General features: G+C 41.1%; 2 protein-coding genes across 3 annotated transcripts in view; both read left to right on the top strand.

The window, feature by feature from the left end:
* col27a1a (collagen, type XXVII, alpha 1a) overlaps positions 1-12,948 on the top strand; it is a 71,985-nt gene extending 59,037 nt beyond the window's left edge. The window contains exons 29-61 of the mRNA XM_080865961.1: positions 1,784-1,837; positions 2,043-2,087; positions 2,534-2,578; positions 2,769-2,822; positions 3,863-3,916; positions 4,227-4,280; positions 4,389-4,442; positions 4,591-4,644; positions 4,753-4,860; positions 4,943-4,996; positions 5,099-5,206; positions 5,303-5,356; positions 5,456-5,509; positions 5,702-5,758; positions 5,867-5,920; positions 6,000-6,053; positions 6,152-6,205; positions 6,793-6,846; positions 7,045-7,152; positions 7,364-7,471; positions 7,778-7,885; positions 7,989-8,042; positions 8,738-8,800; positions 8,874-8,927; positions 9,013-9,048; positions 9,176-9,193; positions 9,305-9,340; positions 9,440-9,466; positions 9,565-9,615; positions 9,698-9,866; positions 9,951-10,060; positions 10,162-10,380; positions 10,509-12,948. Coding sequence (XP_080722087.1) covers positions 1,784-1,837; positions 2,043-2,087; positions 2,534-2,578; positions 2,769-2,822; positions 3,863-3,916; positions 4,227-4,280; positions 4,389-4,442; positions 4,591-4,644; positions 4,753-4,860; positions 4,943-4,996; positions 5,099-5,206; positions 5,303-5,356; positions 5,456-5,509; positions 5,702-5,758; positions 5,867-5,920; positions 6,000-6,053; positions 6,152-6,205; positions 6,793-6,846; positions 7,045-7,152; positions 7,364-7,471; positions 7,778-7,885; positions 7,989-8,042; positions 8,738-8,800; positions 8,874-8,927; positions 9,013-9,048; positions 9,176-9,193; positions 9,305-9,340; positions 9,440-9,466; positions 9,565-9,615; positions 9,698-9,866; positions 9,951-10,060; positions 10,162-10,380; positions 10,509-10,655 — 2,373 coding nt within the window. The 3' untranslated portion in view covers positions 10,656-12,948. The remainder of the gene's footprint in view (positions 1-1,783; positions 1,838-2,042; positions 2,088-2,533; positions 2,579-2,768; positions 2,823-3,862; positions 3,917-4,226; positions 4,281-4,388; positions 4,443-4,590; positions 4,645-4,752; positions 4,861-4,942; positions 4,997-5,098; positions 5,207-5,302; positions 5,357-5,455; positions 5,510-5,701; positions 5,759-5,866; positions 5,921-5,999; positions 6,054-6,151; positions 6,206-6,792; positions 6,847-7,044; positions 7,153-7,363; positions 7,472-7,777; positions 7,886-7,988; positions 8,043-8,737; positions 8,801-8,873; positions 8,928-9,012; positions 9,049-9,175; positions 9,194-9,304; positions 9,341-9,439; positions 9,467-9,564; positions 9,616-9,697; positions 9,867-9,950; positions 10,061-10,161; positions 10,381-10,508) is intronic.
* Positions 12,949-16,245: 3,297 nt separating this feature from the next.
* Positions 16,246-17,006, top strand: part of cdk5rap2 (CDK5 regulatory subunit associated protein 2) — a 41,822-nt gene continuing 41,061 nt past the window's right edge. For both annotated transcript variants that reach the window (XM_080872818.1, XM_080872817.1), the window contains exon 1: positions 16,246-16,460. In XM_080872818.1, the coding sequence (XP_080728944.1) occupies positions 16,408-16,460 (53 nt within the window). In that variant the 5' untranslated portion in view covers positions 16,246-16,407. The remainder of the gene's footprint in view (positions 16,461-17,006) is intronic.

Here is a 17,006-nt window from a genome sequence, read left to right as displayed (position 1 = left end):
ACACTTAGTCATTGAGGGCTAGCAGGAGGGACTATGCGCTTACCTGCTGCTCCATGGCAGGTAGCTCCATGCCCTCCTGGGTTTTAATTGCACCTTAGAACACATATGCATCAACACTACAATGAGCGGGTGGAGGGAGGTTTGGAGTCTTCTCCCACCCCCATTCTCTGCGGCCTGCTGGAGCGGGAGGGCTAGTAGGAGGAGTTGGCCGTCCGACTGCGGTCTGGGGTGTGGGGCCTCCCTGCTGCTGCGGAGTCGGGGTGGTCTGCCTCTCCCCACCGCAGGGAAAAGGGTAACACCACCTGGGTCTGGGTGCAATTCCCCCCTCCAGGGGCAAGGGTACCTAGACCCGGTTTGTAGAGTACGCTTGGGGAGTGTGATCGTGTGTACAGCGTCTCTTTATGTCTGTCTCCACGTTGGTTGAGTGTGGAGTGAGTGCATATGAGAGCATGAGGGTGGGAATGGATGTTTGTGTCTGTGTGTGCCTGTATGTCTGTGTCTATATGTCAGGTTGGGTATCAGACGCCACCTCTCTGGGGACACCTCAGGCCCTCCAAGGTTTGGAGGCCTATCTCCACCCACCACCACTTCCCCTGCCGGTGGCGGACTCCCTCAGGTGTCGGTGTGTTGGTGGTTCTTTGTGTCTGGGGGTGGGCGTCCGGGTACACACCGGCTCACTCCTTGGCGGCCGCTTGTCGGGGCCTGGGGCCTGGGGCTCGCTCGGGCCCCCTTTGGAGGTGGGGTGCCCCCGGCCTCTCGGCCTGGGGCTCGGTCACTCAGGCGCAGCTGGGGGCCGGCGGAGCTCACGGGCGCGTCACTGCAACTCCCCCTGACTTCTGCTCCGCGGCTGCTGGGCGAGCCCTCATCTGGGACTCTCCTCAGCTCTTACTGGAACAGTGGCGCGGCTGCCCCTCTGTTGGTCTTCCATGGTCTCTTGTGTTCTGGGGGCCTCTGGATGTCTGGAGTTTTGATCTCCTCCATACCTGCTTCACACCCTGGAGGACGGGGCTGTGGCCCCCCCACACTCCCTAGCAGATCATTACATGGAGAAACCTTTGGAATGCAAGCATGCTGATCCACACAGGTATGCACACATGGGTATTCACAGACGCGGACTAAAGCTTTCTTGGCTGCTACCTCAAAGCACACTGTGCGCTGTCTATCTTGCGTGCTGCACAATATCGTTTATTATTTAGTAAATATTGATATCTATGACTAGCTAGTTTATTGTGATGGTGCTTTGTTTTCTCTATTATTATGTTGCTCTTTGTTGTTTGCTGTCTCCTCTGTTTGTTTTTTTTGTTTGTTTTTTTTTTTTCTCCATACAGGTGACCCAGGAGTTCTTTTTTTTTTTTTTCTCTCTCTCTCTTCCCCCCCCTTCTCACCGTCTCTTCTCCCCTTTGGTTTTCTTTCTTTCTCTCCCCCTCTTTCTCTCATTCATTCCCCCTGTCCTATTTATTAAAAAAAAAAAAAAAAAAAAAAAAAAAAAATGACAAAGGATGAACTGAAGCTCTGCCATCACGTAATGTCGCATACTGCTGTTTCTGATGTCATTTAAAAAAAAAAAAAAAGAAATAGTTTTACATGAAGCCTCTGTGCACATGTACATACATTAACTACAAGCACACAGATATATTTATTTTTGATATTTCCCTGATAAATGCAGGACACTGTAAGTGTTGGTGTCAAAGTGTACAGAGATGTTTGTTTACAGTATGTTGTGGCTTTCTGGCAGTATTACAGTGACCTCTGTTGGTGGAGTGACAGCTGTCTTGTGTTTCAGGGAGCGAAAGGGCCTGACGGTCCAGCTGGAGAGATTGGATTAGAGGGCAAGAAGGTAAGGACGCTGGGATATACTTTTATCAAATCACGCAGACACAATTCAGAAAAAAAGCATATAAGAGAACAAAATTGCTAAATAAGCAACGATCAGCACAAAAAATGGCTACACATCTTCTTTTTTCCATTCTGAAACCTGGAAATATGAAATAAACTGATGTGTCTGGACAGTTGCTAGCGCTCATCCTTCTTCCTCTCTGCAGGGTCCTGATGGTCCTCCAGGAAAATTAGGTTTCCCTGGACCGCAGGTAAAGCTCCTGCGGTACCTTTCTGATTTTCCACTTCTTCCTCTCATGTACTTTTTTGGTGCTTATGTTCCTCCCGAGGAGTGAGACCTCAGCATAATTTAGAGGACATACATGATACCGACAGTGTGGAGACCCACAGTCTGTGGCCTAGATTTACATATATGACAACTTATTGTTCATTTTATTTGATTTTTTTTTTGTTTGTTTTGAGACTTTGAGACTTACTGTATCTGAGCAGCTGTTGCAGTACCTTGTAGTGATCTTTATTTATAGAGATGGTTGTAAATGCAACATGATAGGAATCAGTGTAATAGATTTCACAAAGATACACTTGTTTGTATGGCTAGACAGGCAAATAACATATCGTATGTGTTATTACATCATAAGTTTATAAATACGCACTGTAGAACCGTTTTGTTTTAATTCTTTTTTTTATGTCTTTCCAGGGAAAGCAAGGAGAACCAGGAGAAACCGGACCTAAAGGATTTTCTGTAAGTTCATTATAATCATACATGTGAATGTTGAACAAATACAACTGAGGAAGGTTAGATGAAGTCATGAAACTCCACTCTCTCTATTTTATAGTTGCTGATGTCATTTTCTGAATATACTGTATCTGACATCACACCTGAAATGCAGTGCCATTCTTTTGATTTTTAAATGTGATTTTTAAATTTTCAGGGTATCCAGGGGCCTTCTGGATCTCCAGGGGACAAGGGAATAGCGGGCGAGCCAGTATGAACCTCTTCCATCTTCTCAAATATGTCTCTTGTATTCCTTCATCATCTTTATACCTTTCCTGTTTTGATATCTCCGACCATCCACAGTCTCTTTCCTTCCTTTTCAGTCTTTTGCCGTATTTTCATTGCAGCTCATCAAACTTCCTCTCCCTTCTTCTGAGAGTTTTAATATTAATAATTCTTTTTGGTAGAGTAGTTCACTCTGCCCAGCCCTGTTAGCTCCCATAAGCCAGGAGCTAGTTTATGAGACATTTTTGAGTGCCTATTAAAAATATATTCGCCTGTATTAAATGTTTCCTCTGGCACAGCCAGAGAATTGTCTCATTCTTTGCACATCTGTTCTGTAGTGACAAAAAACAAGATTGATCTTTGAAAAAGAAACTCCGCATTTATAGAAGCGCTAAACTGCTGAACTTGCAGGGAAGTAGACGTGATTGCTATTGCTATAATAGATCCAGTCTTTACTTTAAAAGATTTGCTCTCCTTCTTGTGGCTTTGTTTTATTGAACAGCGGGACAGGCAGAGCACAAATAGCGGCTCAGAAATGTGTCTGTTTGCATGCATACTGACTTTCCCGCAGCAGCACTGGAGACCCCATCCCTCTTTGTTTTCATTAATATGACAGAGTTACAGGCTGATATTCTCCTGTTTCCTGTTTAAGTAGAAAATTGATCACTAACATAATTTCTCTTGCTGTATACTCCACAGAGCAGAGAAAAATCGTATTTTCCATTCATTCTTCACAATTATGTTTCTTGTGCTGCAATCTTGTAGCTAGAAGGGCTGCAATGTACCCTGACATTATTTATGAAGTTTTTGTGCCAAAGCATCAGCATTTAAGAAGCTGGATCAGTGACACAATTAGTCTTTGCATTCAGAGCCAAACTGGGTACTGCAAGCGTGCTGATTTATCAGCCACTGGCACACTCACAGTAAACATCAGCCAGAGGTTCCTTTTTCTTTTTCTTTCTGTGCACATGACAATCTAGTTGATTTTAATTAGGCTGAAACATCTCTATTTCTCTTGTCATTTAGGGACCGGCAGGGCCACGTGGGACTATCGGACCTTTGGGAGAGACTGGTCAAAAGGTGAGAGACCTCGCTTACAGACAAGCGTGGATTCATATTCCACATGCAAAAGGTCACGCTATTTATTTGCATGCACAAAAAGGGTGTTGTGAAAACTAAATGAATAAATATGTGGCATCTGTTCCTCATCCTACCCCAGTAGATCAATAACGCTCTTTAATTTAACCAATCTGTCCGATTTAATCAGTCAGCTACATAACAAAGGGCTCTTTTTTTCCCCTCTCTCTCGCCTCTCTCTTTTGCCAATACATACACAAAAGTTGAGATATTATTCATATGAAATGTCAAAGAGTCATCTGCTGTTTTCAAGGGTCCTCCAGGAAAAGTGGGTGAACCAGGACTGCCAGGGGAGCCAGGGGAGAAGGTGAGAGAATAATATTGTTGTAGTTTTAGCTGGGCGTGCTCTATGTTTTTACTCTGTAGTGGTAAACAGGATATCAAAGTTTAAGAGCTATCTGTGTTTATGTGTCAGGGAGCCATTGGACTTCCTGGGAATATCGGAGAGCAGGGACTAATAGGACAGCGGGTATGTTTATCTGAATTATGCTGTACAGTCTTCTTTGTTCTTGTTTCTTTCATAAGCATAATATATTTATGTGTGTGTGTGTGTGTGTGTGTGTGTGTGTGTGTGTGTGTGCGTGCGTGCGTGCGTGCGTGCGTGCGTGCGCGCGCAGGGAGAGCCAGGTCTAGAGGGAGAAGCTGGTCCGGCTGGTCCTGATGGAACCAAGGTGAGATGTTTTTTCCCTTTCGTGATGTAACTGTCCTCCATGCTGTATTCCAAACCAAAGCATTAGTTTTGGTGTGTAAGAGTGCCGCTGTCCATCGTGCACCTTTAGGGGGAAAAAGGTGACATGGGTCAGGAGGGTGACAAAGGAGAAAAAGGTGAAACCGGACAAAAGGGAAAGGAGGGCCCCCCTGGAAGTCCTGGATTCACTGGTGTCAGGGTAAGTCACCTGTCTTTCTTTTAAAATTCATACACACACGCACAGACTTTTAAACCTCACTCTAAACCTTTTGTCATGGTAGGGTCCAGAAGGGAAGCCTGGCAAAATTGGGGAACAAGGCAAACCAGGGTCAAAGGTGCTAGCATCAAATAACCTAACAAGTATTCAGAAATAATAACAAATACACAAATGCTGTGTGCTCAGGTATATTCTAACTCTTCTTATCCTGTACGTTTAGGGTGCCAAAGGTAATCAAGGTCACCTCGGGGAGACTGGGTCAGTGGGGAAGACTGGACCGCCAGGTTTTGTTGGGCAAAAGGGTTCCAGAGGAACTATTGGTCATGTGGTAAGGTGGAATAGTAATAATGTAAATCACAAGCACTTTGCGTAATAATCCTTTAATAGATAAAACAATTGAAGATGCAACACTTGTATTCTATAGGGCGCTCCCGGTCGAATGGGTCAACAGGGGGAGCCTGGTCTTGCAGGTTATGAGGTAAGATTGTTTTGTTAAGGTTATACATCAGAGTCAGCACAATGAAGCATTTGTTATAGTTAGTTTAGATAATATGACTATTTGCGACTTTCTTTGCAGGGCCATCAGGGACCTCAAGGCCCCATAGGGCCTCAGGGACCAAAAGGTGAAAAGGTACGCATTGCTCACTTTACGTGGCGTGTTTCTCTTACTCTTTCACTGTATCATAGGCCAAATCCTTATTGTGCCCCTGGAATAAGCTGAATATGTAACACTCAGGGGGCATTTCAAAAAAGCTTAAATCATCAAGAAAGTTTGTATTACTCGAAAACATTTGGGTAAAATTTTTCTTACTTTTATGCTTAGGGCGAACAAGGGGATGATGGGAAGGTAGAGGGTCCTCCTGGTCCTCCGGGTGACATGGTAAGTCACACCCAACTTACTTTCCTTTCTCTTTCTCGTGTTTGTCTTTTATACAGTTGCAGAAATTGTGTCATTTTCAGTTTATTAATAGACTTTGTATCTTATCAGGGACCTCCAGGGGACAGAGGAGAAAGAGGGGAGCCAGGAGATCCTGGGTACAAAGTGAGGACCATCCTTCCACTTGATTTTTTATAATATTAATTTGTGATTATCTGTTTTATAATCTGTTGTTATGTTTTAGGGGCAAATTGGTGTGGATGGTGAGCGAGGTAGACCCGGTGCTCCCGGACTGCCAGTAAGTGCCAAAACTTGTGATTTTCAGGCATACAAACACCAGGGACAGTCACCTGGTTTGTCTTTACATGCTTTCATTAACACAGTTGTCAATTTCAGGGACATCCTGGACCTCAAGGACAGCAAGGACCCAAAGGGGGCAAAGGAGATCAAGTAAGGATGGGAAACAAAAATGATGATGTGTGTGGGGTTCAAGGTTCTCAGCGATATGTTACAGTTGGTCTACAGCTTGGGAAATGGTCCAGTCTGCATAATGGGTCCTTTGACATACAAAGCTAATATAAAATGCAACTATCAATGTACAATTTTTAAATGACATATTTGTAACATTTTGGCACTTTGGTGTAGGGAGGTGGTAGGATGGAGTACTTACTCCATTACTGGAATAAATAATGTGAACAGTTTTGCTAATAAAAATATAGGATGCTAGTTCAGTGCATAAAAAGTAATTACCTCATATAAATGCGCATCATATTAACTCTATTTATATAGAGACATAAATAGCTGCAAAAGGATCAGCAGGTTTCTGCAAAAGTTGAAAAATGAGCTGATGTTGTGCATGATCAGAAAAATTTACCAAAGAGTACAGCACTGTGCAATGTGGGCTAACAACAAAAGATCATCCCAGTAAGCATTTAATATTACCAGAGATGTGTTTTAAAAATGTCAGTACACACCTTTAATAATCAATACCTGTTCAGTAACTGCACACTTAAAACTTTCTATCTCTCATTCTTAAGGGTCAGAAAGGCAAACAGGGTCAGCCAGGACCAAAAGGAGCCAGAGGACCAGAAGTAAGTGACTTGTTTTCATACACCCACAGCAGGTTCATTTAGTGTTTAATTAAAAAGAAACATTTTTGCAAATTATCTGTCTAGAAAAAATGTGTTTTCGGTAAAATGGATTGTCTTCATTGTCAAGTAAAATGAGCTTAAATGATGCATTTCACAGGATTTGCTGTAGTTATTTGATGAGCCTGCTCTGCTCTGTAGGGTGTAGGTGGTCCTCCTGGTCCTAGAGGTGTGGTGGGCCGAGAAGGTCAGGAGGGTGTACCCGGGGTGGATGGAGTCCCAGGAAAAGATGGCAGTAAAGGAATCCCGGTGAGATGATCAAGGAAATCATATTATTAATTTCATTAGTGGCCATTAAATCCTGTTTCCATCCAGGAAATGAGTTTAAAAGATGCGAAACAGCCTGATGAATTTGCTTTTGAATTTTGTCTTCTTAATGCCAGGATAAAACCTTGTTTATTTTATCAGCTCAGTTAAACATGTTCTTCTTCCTCATTTTACCTTCTCAAAATGAATCTAGGGAGAGCATGGTGACGATGGGGAGGCTGGTCTTCCTGGAAAAGCTGGCTTGCGTGGTAAAACTGGCGTTCCAGGACTCCCAGGAGATCAGGGAGCTTTTGGACCAAAGGTAGGAGGGATATTCTTTTCAATTAGCAATAGCTACCTCAAATAAGGAATATACTAGTACAATATACTGTGTGAATGTGTGAATGAATGTGAGTGCGAATGGTTGTCTGTCCCTGTGTGTTGGCTCTGTGACAGACTGGCGACCTGTCCAGAGCGTACCCCGTCTCTTGCCCTATGACAGCTGGGATAGGCTCCAGCGCCCCCCGCGACCCTGAAAAGGATAAGCGGAAGCGAATGGATGGATGGAATATACTATACTAGTACAGTATGACAGCCTTAATAAAAATGCAGTCATTCATCCATTCAGGGTGAGCGGGGTCTTCCGGGTCAGAGTGGACCTCCCGGAAAAAGAGGCTTCAAAGGTGGAATGGGATTGCCAGGGCCACAGGGCGACAAAGGACCTAAAGGACAACCTGTGAGTGTCAGCAACAGATACAGTAGTATACATAACAAGGAGTAGATGTTGAGTTATATTTAATTTTCCTTTTAAATTAATTCTTCATTAAATTCTCACTCAGGGTGACACAGGAGAGTCAGGTTTTCCAGGAGTTCTGGGAGTTTTTGGACCAAGGGTACGTGTACAACAAAACACTAATAAAATTTTCCACACATATTTAAGGCAGTTCATTTACAGTACACAGTCATTATTATCTAGATGAGGACAGAATAGTGCAGGTAACTTAGACAACACGTGACAATGACATTGATTAAGACAGGAAGAGAACGAAAAGGAGGAGCTCAGATGGGGGTGGGTTACAAAGCGGCTTGCAGTTGCACAGCAAATGCAAACTCAAGCAGCATAAACAGTACGCCCTTTATGATAATTCCTAGTTGAAATCATTGAAGGGTAAGCCATCATCTGATCTGCCAGGACTTCAGCTGAACTTGACTTGGTGCCCTGTGTGAACTAACACTACACTTGATTTGTTGTTCAGGTCTAGACCAGATGTTGCAACTCCTGGCCCTGACTAAGCTGAAATTGTTGGTGCTTGCACAAGTTTGTGTTGTGTACTATTATAAACCTATAAATCACATTTTATACAAATGTCAAATAAACACTGGTGTGTGACTAATCATGTCACATGGCGGGGAAGACCACTATAGCTCATTTTTCCTAAATTCAATTCAATATTGAAGCCATCAGAGCTTATCCAGTGTTCCGAGATGAAGCAAAATCTATAGTCAGAGATAGGTTAGTGTAAACATATGTTTTAGGCCAAACTGACAAAGTGTGTAATGGCTGTGTGTAAATATGTATCACTTTCAGGGGCCTCCAGGAGACTTTGGGCCAAAGGGCATAAGAGGGCCAAAAGGGCCCCAAGGATCAGTGGTAAGTAACGTGATGATTTAGATCATTCTGATAAAAAGCTCTGGAATGCTCATTCTTTTTTTTTCTCCTTTAGGGTAGACGAGGAATTGTTGGTCCCGTAGGAATTATTGGTCCCAATGGAAGAGCAGTACGTTTTGTACATGACAGAAGCTTTGACATTTCTCTGCGCTGATGTCTTTCAGCATACTCACTGGTTTATGTACACTTTACAGGGTTCTCGAGGACAGAAAGGCAATCGTGGCGAGACTGTGAGTTTTCGTTGTCTTTTATCATATCTATCACTTGTTTTTTTCCCATTTGTTTACATTAAGAGTGCAAAAAGCAGAGTTGATTGCAGAATTCTGGCTAAAAATATGTTTTTCTCTCTCTGAACAGGGAGCTCAAGGTCCAAGGGTATGTTTGCACAGCATCGTCTTTCCCTCCTGTTACAATGGATTTTAATTTTACTGTGGTGACTTGAATGACAAAAAGTTAATATAAAAATTATGTTCTCTTCCCTGTTAGGGATCTCCTGGACCTCGTGGACCACCTGGACGTCCAGTAAGTTTTTTTTCCCTCAGCGTTTAACCAAATATTATTTTCCAGCTTGCATGACACATGCAAGCCTAATGCCTAATGCCTGTTTTTTATTTCCTTTAGGGTCCTCCAGGTGTCCCTCTGTCATTTGTAAGACATGTTATACTTGCTGGTTTCATTACACCCGATATGTGTTAGAAGATACAATGTCACTGATTAAATTCAAACTGGGGGTTTTTTTGATGTAGAAAGAAGATGGTGTATTGTTTATGGATTTACCCACCCCACTCAGGACTGAGGTTAGTGGAAAATGCTGATAGTGTTTCCCCATTGTTATACTTTATAATCTGTTGACAACTTAAAAGACTCTTGTGTTTTTAGAATAAGCCTGTGATGGACCTGCCGATGCTGGACCAAGGTGCAGAGATCTTCAAGACCCTCCACTACCTCAGTAACCTGATCCAGAGCCTGAAGAACCCACTGGGCACTCGGACCAACCCTGGCCGTATCTGCAGGGACCTGCACAGCTGTGAACAGAAGTTAAATGATGGTGAGAATGGTGTGCACGGCACAGAGGGTGAACAGTTTTGTGTATAGATAGTCAAATGATCCTAAAACATGTTTTTATTTTCAGGCACGTACTGGATTGACCCCAACCTGGGTTGCATGTCAGACACAATAGAAGTCACCTGCAACTTTACCGGAGGTGGACAGACTTGCCTGAAACCATTAACAGTGTCCAAAGTATGCATGAGATAGTGATATCCCCCAGTTTCCACAAAATTATAAAATATTTATAAAGGTTACACATAAAATAAACTTGTTAACCATCTCCTTTTCTCTAGCCAACAGTCAGTGTTGGTCGTGTTCAGATGAACTTCCTCCACCTGCTGAGCTCAGAGGCCGTGCAGCACATCATCATCCACTGCCTGGATGTCTCTATTTGGAGGTCAGCTGAGGATCAGCCTGTTGAACAGGGGTCTGTGAAATTCAAGGCCTGGAGTGGGGAGGTGTTTGAGGTGGGAGGAGAGTTGGAGCCAGAAGTCTTGGAGGATTCCTGCTGGGTAAGACTGAGATCCAGTTATCTTGTTTATTACATGTTATATCGTTACTGAATTTAAAGCATTCAAAGCATACCAAAAACTGTGGGTATAAAAAAGTTGCTCTAATTCTGATATTTTCAATATTTCAGATAAAAGATGGGCGCTGGCACCAGACCCATTTTGTGTTCCACTCCCTAGACCCCACACTCCTCCCTGTGGTTGACATTTACAACCTGCCAAAAGCTAGTCCCGGCTCTCATTACCACCTGGAAGTGAGCCCTGTTTGCTTCCTGTGAGACTGTGTCTTCAGAGCAAAGACGGATGGAACAAGATACATTCGCATAGGTGGAGAATGGCGCAATCTCCCAACCAACCAAACCATGTCCAAACCGTGGCCAAACACTGTCCAAGCAAGAAGATGCCACCAACCCCCAAACAGATCCTGCTTCGCTCTGCCAAACTCCCTGGACTGCAAACACAGAGGGAGGAAGCACAGGGACCTCGGGCTGGAGCCGGGGGCAAAGAAGGGCTGAGAAAGAACAGGGCAGTTCTCGCACTACAACCTTCTTCAGGCTCTTCGAAAAGGATCTTCTCATATACGCTTACTTGGAGAAAATAAAGGCGCTATGCCACAAAATCTCTCCAGAACATTTCTAAGTGAAGGGAGACAAAGGCCAAGTTAATCAGTGGACATTATAGTAACTTATTTTTGTATACAGTCTGTATACTGAGCGTACTTTTGGGGGAGAAATACCAGAAATTTATTTCTGCTAGAAGAAAAGAATTAAAGTAATCCGGATTAGTTCAATGTACATATTTATATATATATGCTTATAATTAACTTTTATACCTGTATATCTTATGTAAATTAATAATAATAGTAATAATAATAATAATAATAATAATAATAATATTCTTTAAGTGCAATAGAAAACGAGAAGATAATTTGGTGTTTTAAATCTATATGGAAGGATTTGTCAGGGGTGCCTTTTTTTTTTTTGCCTTTGGTGCTCATCTTCTCGTGATCCGGCATAGGTGAATCAATCCAGAGGGAGAGTTGTTTGCTTAAATTGAGCAGAAGTCACATTTATATTTGTTTTACTCCATTGGGAGATTTCCCTGATGTGGGAAACAGCCAGTGGCACACAGTTAGCCCTCAGTAAATTACATCCAAAGCCACAAGCCAATACCTATCCACAGGGGGTATATTAAATACTTACTAGACCAGATGCCACTGATGATTAGGGAGAATTTAGATGGAGATTAGGGGTCAGGTTTAGGGAGACTATGGAGCTCAGGTTCTCAGTAGTGTTTCTCTAACTGTGGAGTGTCCTTGCTTCTTTATTTATCATTTACAGTAAAAGGTAGGTGTTCTTTTTAAATCAGCATCAGTCATAAACCTCTCCTACCCCACCTATACAGCAATCTTTAGAGGGGAACTGAGCCACATGAGAGAGTAGTGTGAATACAGGAATCCAAATCAACCTCCATTTCTAAGCCTGTCGTCGCTCTACTGCCTGGTGCTAGGTAAACTGTTTAAAGTGCTAGCCATAGTGCTGTATTTACACCACTGTGCAAAAATATCCCAATGTTTATAGTGTTTGCATGCTTAAACAAATCAAAAAATATTGCCATAGCTGTATAATGCACTATAATAGCGATATCCCATCTAGCACTACAGAATTCCCATAAAGTCAGTCATCTGTCATTTATGTAAATGTGTTCAGTGCTGCAATTGTAGGTGTATTAGAGAGCTTATTACTGAAAAAAACCCAAAAACATTTCTGCTTTTGCATGCCCGCATAAATCTCAGCATTTGAAGTATTTTTTAAGGCTAAAATTGTTTTCTCTGTACAAAGCCCCTTCTCTCCCACAGGTGTATGTATTAAGTGTAGAGACACACTAGTGGAGATAGTTTTTACTAAATGATAATAATATTAATTAAAAAAAACATTTCTTTGATGTAGCTGGACACAAATGTGTATAATTGTGTAAACCTCGCTGTATACAATGGATCCCCTCTTGCTAATTTAATGTTATTTAATGTTGTTAATGTGGTTGCTGACTGAAGCAAGTTTCTGTTGGTTGAAGCAATACTACTCTTTCTGACAACTTTCGAAAAATCAGTTATCCCAACTGGTCTTGGAGTTTATAGATTTGTTTTATGTGTAAATTTGGGACTCCAGAGAACAAATTTATTGCAATGTTAATTCTTTTATTTTTGTAACTTTTTTTCCCCGTTATGTTCCTCTATGATAATCAAACATGTACTGTACCAGGATTGTGCTATTCTATCACTTGTGTTTTTAAAGAAATTATGCAAATATGTGAATTTTATTTTCCTTTTCCTTTTGTAAATCTGTTGTAGACATTTCAAGAAGCTAAGAATACCTCACAATTTTACGCAGGACTTGGACAAACGTTTTTTTCTTGCCTTTATAATTCAAATCTGTTTCGGAAATATCAGCCAAATGCAGCGAGTAAGTCCTCCAACTCTGAACAAGACGGTTTCTGTTGCCTTCATCGTTTCTCTGTCTACTCTTTAGTGATTGTTCGGTGTCCATTTGTTAAATAAATACTTTTAATTTGTGTCTGGATTTTTACTTTAACCATTGGCCATAAGCTGTGATGCAAAACATATTTTACTTATTTACCAACCTAATAAAGTTGCAAAAATGTGTGGCTTTGACATACAGTAAACAATATCGACACTCTATATCATCAATCTATATGTGCTGAACTATAAGGACACAAAGGCTTTTCGGGCCACTGGTTGCACAACTTAGCTATAATTAAACACATAGAGCGTTTCGACATTGCAATATGACTCCAGACGGGTGTAACTTTTTCCACAAGGTGACACCGTGGTGAGTTGATTCATCGCTCACACCTGAGTAGAGGCCTTCAGGATCCTAAGTATTGGAACATGGACACCATTTTTGTCATTTTACCTCTGGACATGGTCTTGTGGCTTCTCTGGACAAATTAAAAAATAACAAACTGATAAATTTTTTTAAAGACTCAAAATTTTCCGAACAGAAAGTAACATAAATCCAAATGTAGGGATTGTTTTTAACCATGATAATCATGGTTTTTTAATCATATTTAATACATCATTTTTTAAATACCTCTACATCATCAGTGTGTATGTGTTTTGTTTTTAAGAAACCTAAATGAACTGCACAATTATTGATGGCTCAGGGTTTACAGCTTTAATACTTTGATGCAATTAATTTGTAGTCAGTGACCATTTGAAGTCTGGACCTCACTGAGGGCATCACCTCCGTTCCTTGAGGTTTGAGGGAATTTTTCTCTGCACAGGCCCAACCACAGCATTTCTGCCAGGTTGAGCTCTTTGACTGAAACATTGCACCACCTTGATTCTTTTCTTCTTCAGCCAATCTGTTGTAGATTTGCTGCTGTGGTTTGGACCATTGTCCTTTTACATGACCTAGTTCCAGAAAAGCTTTAGCGGTCAGACAGATGGCCTCACATTTGACTCCAGAATACTTTGCTATACAGAGGAGTTTGTGGTGCACTTAGTGACTCCAAGGTGCCCTGGACCCATGGTAGTCCAAATCATCACCCGTCCACCACCATGCTTTACAGTTGATATAAAGTGTTTGTGCTGATATGCTGTGTTTGGTTTTTACCAAACATGGTGTTATGCATTATGGCCAAACATGTCCACTTTGTTGTCATCTTTGAAAAAGACATTGTTCCAGTCATTTTGTGGTTTGCACAGTTCAGATGCAACCATGCAAACCTCAGCAATGCTGCCGTGTTCGTTCAAACAATCACTACAATCTTCTTCTCACTGCACTGCCTGCTAACTAAAACCTCTAGAGTTTGAGATGTAGTTGTTCAGGTTTTTTGCGGTTTCTCTGAAGATTGTATGGTCTAACTTTGGGGTAAATTTGCTGAACTTCCACTCCTGGTAAGACTGACATGTCCTGAATATTTTCCATAATTGTTCTGACTGTAAAATGATTTGGAAATAACCTTATAACCCTTCACAAACTGATGGGCAGCAATAATCGCTTCTCTTGTCATAGATGATATTTTTTCTCCACGGCATTATGTGAACACACACCTGAATGCTCCTCATGAGCAAAATGCTAAAATGTTTGTTTTTATAGAGGTGCTCACGCGTTTGATGATCAGTTAATCAAATGCATTTGATTAGCAGCACCAGGCTGCTACTTACCCTCCTAATTCAATGGAAAAAGTGAAGGTGTATTGAATCTCACACCACTTCTGTATTTTGGCTTAGTTTTTCTTAAATAAATAATTGGCAAATGGACTGGTATCTATATACCAGCCTTTATTCAATTTGAGCATTCACTGTGCTTCCTACTAAAAGTCTCATTCACCCAATAACACACACATTCATACAGTGTTTTTTTTTTATCTATATCTATTCACTGTTTATCTAACATTCACACACTCACACTTTGATGGATGCAGTACTTTGCCCAAGGATGCTTCAGCATATGGACAGGAGGAGCCAGGGAGAGATCGGTAGATGACACCCTCAATCACCTGAGCCACAGCCGCCCTCATTTTAGATAATGACATGATAATACCCATAAATATGTTCATGTGAGATTGTAATTACTCAATTTTAAGACCGGCTGATGATCAGATGATTTTTCTATGTCCACATATTTGAAACCTTAGAAGTTAAAGGGATTAGTTTATTTTGGCCTCCAAATCTAGAGCAAGTAGTTCTCTGATGGTGGAAAAACGTTCTTCACTAATGCGCTTTGATAGAAAAAGAAAATAATCTAGTGATTTCTAGTCCATTTTGTGTTTGTATGAATTCACCTCAAAATGTGAATGAATAACATAATCCAAAACAAATGACACGCAAAGAACTGAAAGCCTTTAGAGATTGAGCTATAATGATAATAATAATAATAATAATAATAATAATAATAATAATAATAATAATAATAATGAATACAGCCTGAAGTTTTGAATTACACCACATGCTGTCGCTATTGTTCTCTGATTTATTTCATGTGCAGCAGATGCTTACACAAGGGAGGGCATAGATGTTTTTCAGAACTTGCATGGACGATAAAATACAGAGACTGAAGCCATTACTGTAAGGTCGTTTAACTAAATGTTGTAATTAGCCCACTTAGTGGAGCAAATGTTAATTATGCTGCGGCATCAAGCAACACACCCGGCGTCCCACTCACCACACACACATATAAATCATCCTAAAGGATGTTTTTACCATCCTAGTAAATATGCGGAAAAACACACAAATCTGTCATCTGGTTCATTTCCTTTTGGAGTTTAGTAAAATTAGTTTAGTCTTAATGCGCTCTCGGGAAGAGAAAGCGCCAACATTGATCCAAACTTACAGTTTTAGATCAATGCTGGCGCTTTCTCTTTTGGATCAATCTTGGTAATGATCCAAAAGTGGAAGTTTTGGATCAATACTAAGTCAACAGGATACGGATTATTGGGTAATATAATTAAAAAGTCGTCTTTTCCAATAATGGAGTTGTCGAGCACAGAAATATACCTTTGGCTGAATGACAGTTGGAAAAAAAAAAACATCCAAGCTGACAGCGTGTGTATTTTTGAGCCTTTATGAACCTTCCCACGGTGTTTGCTTTGGCCAATCGCTTTGTCTCTATATCCACCCAGCTCCGTGCTGCCTTTCGACCTGCTCGAAAAAATATCCCCACTTTGAGGTCATTAGCAATAATTATCTTGAACCTAACTGTATTTTGAACTAATGTTAACATGAAGCTTAAAATAAGAAGAAAACACAGTCTGGCTTGTTGTAACTTTACATCATAATACTAATCATTTCGGTGTATCACAGGCTAGGTTTCGTTACAAATATTTCCTGCAGCGCCTAAAGGCAGCACCAGTTTCCAACGTGCACAATGGTGACGTTTACCATATCATGATGGCGGTAGCCTGGACTATTTTGAATTCCGTCCCGCTTTTTGAACTTTACACTGCGTCCAGTCGGTAAAATGATATATTGCTTTGGCGAGAACAAACAATAAGTGAACCACAATTATGGATTCCGTCGTGGGGGACGATGTGACGCTCCCCGTTGACATCAACGGAAGGTAAAACAGTCAACAAAAGCTAGCGGGCTAACGCTAGCGTGTATGAGCGTTACTGTATGTTTTAGCTCTTCTGAAAACAATATTTTACATAGTTACCGCTGCTTGGGCCTGCCTATGAGACCAAAGCTCTCGAGTTGTATTGTTTTAGACACACAACGATACTAAATGAAGTTCTTTAACAGTCGTCTGCGAAAATGTCTTTGCTTAGCTTTTATTACTGTAGGTTTAACAAGAAACGTCTGTTTTATAATTTGGGTGTAGCAATATTAGGTCATCTTCTATTTAGGGGATCATACGTACATGTAAAATTATGCTTCCATGTTGTAGTAGCCATCTGTAATATAGATTTGATTATGAAAATGTGCTGGGGAAATAACGGAAACAAAACAAAAGCTACTAAATATATAATTGCCATAGATAATTGCTATATACACAGTTTTTCCCACTTTAAGTTGCTTGTCTGTCTGCAGCAGGTCATATTGACATACACACTATTTGGAAAAATATTACTCATATAAACAGTTAACATCGAAGTCCAGTAAATGC

Source organism: Rhamphochromis sp. 'chilingali', assembly GCF_963969265.1.
Source record: "Rhamphochromis sp. 'chilingali' genome assembly, chromosome: 2".
NCBI lineage: Eukaryota > Metazoa > Chordata > Actinopteri > Cichliformes > Cichlidae > Rhamphochromis > Rhamphochromis sp. 'chilingali'.
This window is presented reverse-complemented; position numbering and strand designations above follow the sequence as displayed.